Source organism: Cebus imitator, unplaced genomic scaffold (assembly GCF_001604975.1).
Source record: "Cebus imitator isolate Cc_AM_T3 unplaced genomic scaffold, Cebus_imitator-1.0 Scaffold132, whole genome shotgun sequence".
Taxonomy (NCBI): domain Eukaryota; kingdom Metazoa; phylum Chordata; class Mammalia; order Primates; family Cebidae; genus Cebus; species Cebus imitator.
This window is the reverse complement of record NW_016107447.1, coordinates 1672436-1679978: the sequence shown is the minus strand read 5'-3', so window position 1 is coordinate 1679978 and position 7543 is coordinate 1672436. Positions and strand designations below refer to the sequence as shown.

Below are 7543 nucleotides of genomic sequence, written 5' to 3'. Positions count from 1 at the left end.
TTTTTTGTATTTTTGGTAGAGATGGGGTTTCACCATATTGGCCAGGCTGGTCTCGAACTCCTGACCTTGTGATCCACCCGCCTCGGCCTCCCAAAGAGCTAGGATTATAGGGGTAAGCCGCCATGCCCAGTCTTTTTTTTTGCACATTCCTTTTAAAGCATTTATCACATGCAAGTTTGCTTGAGTTCAAGTTTATTCTAGCTCCCTAGGGAGAGTTTGAACACTTAATTCATCTTTATGTCATCTATACCCAGCATAGCACTGGACTTCAGAATAGTGGAAAGAATATAGCCTGGCTCTCTAATTGAGGAGCTTTAGCCAAGCATCCCAATCCAAGTCTCAAACTCAGGTATGCTTTAACTCTGAGTTGGCCCACATGCTCTGAGTTAAAATTTGAATAGATATTCAATTTTTATTTTATTTTCTCTATTTTCTTTCTTTTTTTTTTTTTTTTTTAACTTAAGAACTGTGGTTCAGAAGCATCAATTTTTACTTTTTTACTTACTTATTGTTTTTTAGAGATGGGGTTTCACAATATTGGTCAGACTGGTTTCGAACTCCTGACCTCGTGATATGCCCGCCTCCGCCTCCCAAAGTGCTAGGATTACAGGCGTCAGCCACCATGCCTGGTGATATTCAATTTTTTTTAATGGAAAAATACACATAAAGTATGGATTTCTGACAACTCTTGACCAAAATTCTGGCAACACTAGATCTTTATTTTCACATGGCAGCAATCAGCTGGAGCTGATTAGATGGCATCTGCTCTCCATTTTGCCCAATTCACACTTCTGTCGTTCCTAGCACAAAGACCTGGTGTTGGTTGCTATTTCATCATTCTTTTTCTTAAAGTAAAGTTCAAAGTTAAAACTTTCTTACATAGGCAGTTTCGCCTAAACCCTGAAGGCATTTGAGTTTTCAACCTCTGTCTTAACATCTAAGCCTGACTTCTCATCTGTCAAATCTTCTCATCTGTCAAATGGGAAAAATAACATTTATTTACAATTCTGAAAAAAAACCCTGCAGGGTAAAGCATGCATAAAGCAGAGAACACTGCCTGGCACATGGAAAGTGTTTGAAAAACGGTTAATATAAGGAGCTCAAAAGCCATTTACAAAATGAATGAATAGGTCAGTGCTGTGGCTCATGCCTATAATCCCAATACTTTGAGATGCTGAAAGATCGCTTTAGTCCAGGAGTTTGGGAACAGCCTGGCCAACGTAACAAGACCCAGCCTCTACAAAAATAAAAAAATTAGCCAGGCATGGTGGCATGTGTCTCTAGTCCCACTACTTGGGAGGCTGAGGTGGGAGGATCGCTTGAGCCCAGCAGCTGAAGGCTTCAGTGAGCTATGATCGTGCCACTGCACTCTAGTTTGGGGGACAGAGACCCTGTTTCAAAAAATATATAAGAACGAAAAACTGAATGAATGAATGAATAAACGAATGAATGAACGAACATTCAAATGACCATGTGACTGTTTTGTAAAGAGGAGACTGAAGAAGGAAATTATCGCCAAGGTGTTTTTATCCGTTTATGAAGGCCATACTGTGTGCTTGGGTTACTGCAGCTTCTCAAAACAATATGGGAGAAATTGCAGTTATAAATTCCAGAAAAGCCTGTGAATGGAGTGAAAGTGAAGTGGGTGGTCAAAAAGCGATGGCCGTGGAGGCTTAGCTCTCTCCACAAGGCACACAGCAGCTGGTCAGTGAGTGCCTGTTAAATGAATGGCCACGCAGACCAATGCCTGCCAATGCATCCCCTCCTCCTCCAGGCAGCCCTCCGGAGGTCCAGCCTCCTCCCCACCCTCCTGCCCCTCCTGCCCCGCCCCACCCCGCCCTGCCCGCCCTTACAGGATGTCCTCGCGGATGGAGGTGCCATGGTTGAGGTTGTGGAAGCGGACGGAGACGCAGTCCCTGAGAATGAAGGAGCACCTGTTCTCCCTTTTGTAGGCGCTGAAGCACTCCTTGAAGTCCTCATAGGTCTTGAAGCAGCTGCCCAGCTCCATGGCCGCCCTCACAACCCACACTAAGGGCTGGTCCCAGCCCGGGCCCAATATCACACCAGGGGTCAAAGGTCACACAATGAGGGTTTACAGGCTGCCGTGGGCCCAGAACGCCTTAAGGGTCCGCCCTAACTGGGTAGCCTATTCTGGAACTCAGGAGGAGTCCTAGGACTGACCGCATTACAAGAGGAAGGGGGTGTCTTTGCTATCTGACAGGGGAAATGACACTCAGTCCATATTATCTAGTCCCGAGGTTCCGCCCCTTCACTGACACATCCAGTCACACACAGGATACGCAGATTGGCATTCATTTTCTCCAATTGTTAGAGAAAGAGGGCCACACCCACCAGAAGACTGGCAGGATCTCTGACCAATCATAACCTAGATTCCACCTACCAGTGGTCTGCAGGAGAATTCCGGTTACTAAAGCAGTCTGCCGGAAGCACCAGGTTTTGTGCATGTCTCCGGCGTGTTCCGCGCAGCGGGTGTGCAGGGCCGGCAACATTGAACGAGATGTCATCCCCGCAGACCCCAGAAGATGGGCAGGGCTGTGGCGGTCGCGGCGATCCCCCTGGGGACCTCCGTAGCGTCTTGGTCACGAGCGTGCTCAACCTCGAGCCGCTGGACGAGGATCTCTTCAGGTAGCCGGCAGCTCCTGCCCAGCATCCCCTCCTTTACGGCAGAGACTTTTGGTCTCAACTGCTGCCGCCCGGGGCCCCTGGCTCCGGGACTAGGATGGCTCTGCGTGGGATGCACGCTCTGCCACGATTAGGAGAGAACTCGCCCCCTACAGAGCTGTTGCTGCCCTGGCTTCCTCCCTTCCTCTCCGCACCGCGAGGTCTGCGCAGTCCCATCTCTAGGAAATCCTGGAGATCTGAGCAAATATAGTGGTGACCTGAGAGAGCCTACTCGTCAGCCTGCCCTAAGCCTTCAACGGGGAAACTAGCCCAGAGAGGGCAGTGATTTGCCCAAAGGCACACAGCTGATCGATCAGGCTTAAAACAGACGCGTCAGCATCTTGCGTCTTCAGTATCCTTTTCTTCTCACAATATCCCGCCCCCAGTACCATTTGGTGGGTCTGGCATCTGGCATCTCATTACTCATCCTGAGGCTTGAGCATGTTTCCTTCCCAGCATCATTGAAGTTCTTGACTGCAAGTGTTTCTAACAGCTTTGAACAAGGCTTCTTCTGGCTTTATTGGAGGTTATCTTACTTTGATCTCCCTGCCTTCGGCTTCCGGAATTATAAGTAACTTCTTGGAGGGCTATTTATTTTTGTTTTTGAAGACAAGATCTGGCCCTGTCGCTCAGGCTGGAGTGCAGTGGCACGAACATTGCTCACTGCAGCCTCAACCTCCCCGGCCCAGGCGATTCTTCTGGCTCAGCCTCCCTTGTAGCTGGGACCACAAGTGGGTGCCACCATGCCCAGCTAACTTTTTTTTGTTTTTTAGACATGAGGCCCCACTTTGGAGCCCAGGCTGGTTTTGAACCTATGGGCTTAGGCGATCCTCCTACCTCGGCCTCCCAAAGTGCTGGGATTGCTTACAGGCAAGAGCCACCTGCCAGGTGGAGGGCTGTTTGTAATTCATTGCTATAGAAAATGCCAAAAGGCTGGGAAGTGGGAGGCTGGAGACATAATTCTTCAGCTTCCAGTGGGCCTATATACTACACAAGCATTTTCATCTCTGGGCCCAAGCTGCAGTTTTCTCATCTGTACACTGAAGGAGTTAGACTTGATGTCTGAGGGCTTTTATTACTTATTTATTTATAATTTATTTAATTTTATTTTTTGAGACAGAGTCTTGCTCTGTCACCCAGGCTGCAGTGCAGTGGTGTGATCTCGGCTCAGTGCAACCTCTGCCTCCCGGGTTCAAGTGATTCTCCTGCCTCAGCCTCCTGAGTAGCTGGGACTGCAGGCGCATGCCAACATGCTCTGCTAATTTTTGTATTTTTAGTAGAGACTGTTTTTCACCATGTTGGCCAGTCTGGTCTTGAACGCCTGACCTCAAATGATCCACCTGCCTCAGCCTCCCAAAGTGTTGGGATTACAGGTGTGAGCCACTGCGCCTGGCCCAGAGGATTTTTATGCAGAATGATGTTTGCCTGGGGAAAGGGTCTGTGGCTTTTACCATAGTCTCAAAGGGATCTGACATCCCAAAAAGGGAAAGAGATCATGTGCTAGAGGCTCATCTAGGGTAGTATAATTTGGCCCAGTTTCAAGTCTTTCCCTCTTTCCCCCTCTCCCTACAGAGGAAGGCATTACTGGGTACCGGCCTCCAAGAGACTGTTTGGGGGTCAGATCGTGGGCCAGGCCCTGGTGGCTGCAGCCAAGTCTGTGAGTGAAGACGTCCACGTGCACTCCCTGCACTGCTACTTTGTTCGGGCAGGTAAACCCCCTACTTCCTGCCCCAACCCAGCCCTGGTGGCCCAGCAGCCATTTCTGGCCTTGAAGGCTGAGGTTAAAAGAAAGAGAGGGAGACTGGAAGACAAGAGGAGGGGCGGAGGACACTAAGAGGTCTCTAGGGTGGAACAAGTTCTGGGGCTAACAAAGAGCCTTGGACCTCACACCTGCTGGGACTCACTGGGTACCTGATATCTGGCTCTTAATGACACAAGACTTTGTCACCTAACTGCTCCCTGTGGGACTTTTGTTCTTTCATTCTTAACATAGCTCCTGATGCCAAGGGCTGTGCTAGGTTCTCAGGGTGCTATAACCTCTGCTAGAGGTGCGGAGGTAGGGCAGCTTGGCTTGGAGAAGAGGGCACCAGCCTGAGAATCAAGGGATCTAAGGCTTCTTTTATCAACTGAGCATAGGGTCAATAAAAACAAACCAAAGATGTAGGGCCTAGCTTCAGCTTTGTCAGTAATTTACCATGCGGCCTTGAGTGAAGTTAGCTCCCCGCCCTAAGGCTTGGTTTACTTCACCTGTGAAATGGAGGAGGGCAGGACCAGGGGTATTTTAGTGGGATGATCTTCACAGCTTCTTATAGCTCTGGGGTCAATAATGAAAATCACTTAAAACCTATGTGTGGGGGCTCACGAGGGGAGGATTCTTGGAACCCAGGAGTTCAAGACCAACCTAGGCAACAAATCGAGACCTTGTCTCAATCAATGGAAAATAAAAGCAAAACCTATGCTTAAAAAAAAAAACAACTCACCATTTTTTCTCCTTCCCTCTCACCCCTAGAGCAGATGCCCCAGTTTTAATAGTCACTGTGTTGTGTGTGGATCCTCAGCTGAGAAGAGTTTGTGGACCCTTACCGTATGTGATTTGTATTAAGAAAATAGTAGGGTTTCCCCCTTCATTTTATAAATATGAAAGTTATCCTTGTAATAGTAAATAAACTTTTTCATACTGTCCCATGTCCCTTACTCCTCATCCCTGGGGAGTATTGCTTGGTACCCTTCCCCCAGTCACTGCTATAAAGTATTTGAATACTTACCATGGCCTCAACCAGGCTCTCATCTTTACACTAGTTGGGAGTAAATATGTGCTTTGTTTCTTTAATTTGGTTATAAGTACCAGCCTTTTGATACTGTAATCCTTCTAGCCTAGTGAAATACCTGGCTGTTTTGTTTTGTGGGGGTGGTAGCATGACTTGAACTCTGAATCTCTTTGTCCTGTGATGGAAGAATTCTGTGAGTCTTTGCAGGTAAAGTTACCTAGTTCAGGGCTTGGCATGATCTGGTTTTCAATAAATATTATTAGTTTTTGATGATTAACTTACAGGAATAATTAAAATTTGCATGATACAGGGGATAGTTGTGTGCATTATCTTGTTTGGTCTTCATAAGTAAACATGGGTGGCAGGCATTCCTGCCATCATTCTTACCTAAGGACCCGAAGAGGTTTGGAACCAGCTCCCACAGTGCCCAGGGAGACAGAGCCAGGATTTGAACTTGGTTTATGTATCTTCAAGTGCCAAACTCTTTCCTACTTCTTTGCTTCTCTCAAACTGGGCAATAATTCTAAACCATGGGAGAGCTGCCAGGGTACTCAACCCAGGTTCTGGGGTAAAGGTCCTCTTTCTTGGAAATGCTCCATCTAGGAGCAGCATGAAATGAGCCATGTCCAAGCTACCATTTCAAAATTAATAATTATTTGGCTGGGTGTAGTGGCTCACGCCTGTAATCCTAACACTTTGGGAGGCCGAGGCAGGCCAATTGCCTGAGCTCAGGAGTTCAAGACTAGCCTGGGCAACACTGGGAAACCCCCATCTCTACTGAAATACAAAAAATTAGCTGGGCATGGTGGCGTGCGCTTGTAGTCCCAGCTACTCAGAGGCTGAGGTAGGAGAATTGCTTGAACTCGGGAGGCCGAGGTTGCAGTGAGCTGAGATTGTGCCACTGCACTCCAGCCTGGGTGACAGAGTGAGACTCCGTCTCTATAAAAAAAAAAAAAATTATTATTTGTGCCCCTGCCTGTGTCTTGAAAGGCTGCAAGATAACTAAAATGATTGGTAGCTACTATGAGAATATTAAAAGTCAAAGGACATCAGGCTGGTGGTAATGGGATTTGGGAGAAATCATCCCTGTCAAAAAATTTGGCTAAGACATATTGCAGTTTCATACAACATTTAGTTCTGAGATTCCTGGCTGCAAGGCAAAAAGGAGAGCTCTCATCAATTTGTGATATGACTCTGCCAGCTGTATGAGATATTAAAACCAATGGTGTTTCTTGGCCAGGCGCAGTGGCTCACACCTGTAATCCCAGCAATTTGGGAGGCCAAGGCAGGTGGATCACCTGAGGTCAGGAGTTCGAGATCAGCCTAGCCAACATGGTGAAACCCCATCTCTTTTTAATATCTTTTTTTTTTTTGAGACGGAGTCACATTCCGACAGCCAGGTGGAAGTGCCATCTCAGCTCTCTGCAACCTCTGCCTCCCAGGTTCAAGCAATTCTCCTGCCTCAGCCTCCTGAGAAGTGGAGACTACAGGTGCACGCCACCACGCCTGGCTAATTGTGTGTGTGTGTGTGTGTGTGTGTGTGTGTGTGTGTGGCTTTTTTTTTAAGTAGAGATGGAGTTTCCCCATGTTGGCCAGGATGGTCTTCATCTCCTGACCTCGTGATCCGTCTACTTCGGTCTCCCAAAGAGCTGGGATTACAGGGTGAGCCATCGGGCCTGGCCTTTTTTTAAAATTTAAGACAGCTTTTCGCTCTTGTTGCCCAGGCTGGAGTGCAATGGCACGATCTCGGCCCACTGCAACCTGTGCCTCCCGGGTTCAAGTGATTCTCCTACTTCAGCCTCCCAAGTAGCTGGGATTACAGGTGTGCACCACCATGCCCAGCTAATGTTTGTGTTTTTAGTAGAGACGGGGTTTCATCATGTTGGTCAGGCTGTTCTTGAACTCCTGACCTCAGGTGGTCCGCCCGCCTCAGCCTCCCAAAGTGCTGGGATTATCAGCCACACCCAGCTTAACTATATTTTTAAATAAGGGATGTTATGGGGAAGGGGAAGGTTGGTCCTTGGTCATTTATCATATTAGTTCTTTTTCCAAAAGCCCAGGAAAGAATGTTAATTAATTTTTTTTTTTTTTTT

At 47.6% G+C, this 7543-nt stretch overlaps 3 protein-coding genes across 3 annotated transcripts in view; 1 reads left to right on the top strand and 2 right to left on the bottom strand.

Annotated features, from left to right (window-relative positions):
• Positions 1-2247, bottom strand: part of ZSWIM3 (zinc finger SWIM-type containing 3) — an 18588-nt gene extending 16341 nt beyond the window's left edge. The window contains exon 1 of the mRNA XM_017541242.2: positions 1854-2247. Within this exon, the coding sequence (XP_017396731.1) occupies positions 1854-2008 (155 nt within the window). The 5' untranslated portion in view covers positions 2009-2247. The remainder of the gene's footprint in view (positions 1-1853) is intronic.
• Positions 1-7543, bottom strand: part of ZSWIM1 (zinc finger SWIM-type containing 1) — a 48351-nt gene that overhangs the window by 21836 nt on the left and 18972 nt on the right. The gene's annotated exons all lie outside the window — the stretch shown is intronic.
• The window catches only part of ACOT8 (acyl-CoA thioesterase 8), a 16687-nt gene continuing 11572 nt past the window's right edge, over positions 2429-7543 (top strand). The window contains exons 1-2 of the mRNA XM_017541256.2: positions 2429-2646; positions 4255-4391. Of these exons, the coding sequence (XP_017396745.1) occupies positions 2519-2646; positions 4255-4391 (265 nt within the window). The 5' untranslated portion in view covers positions 2429-2518. The remainder of the gene's footprint in view (positions 2647-4254; positions 4392-7543) is intronic.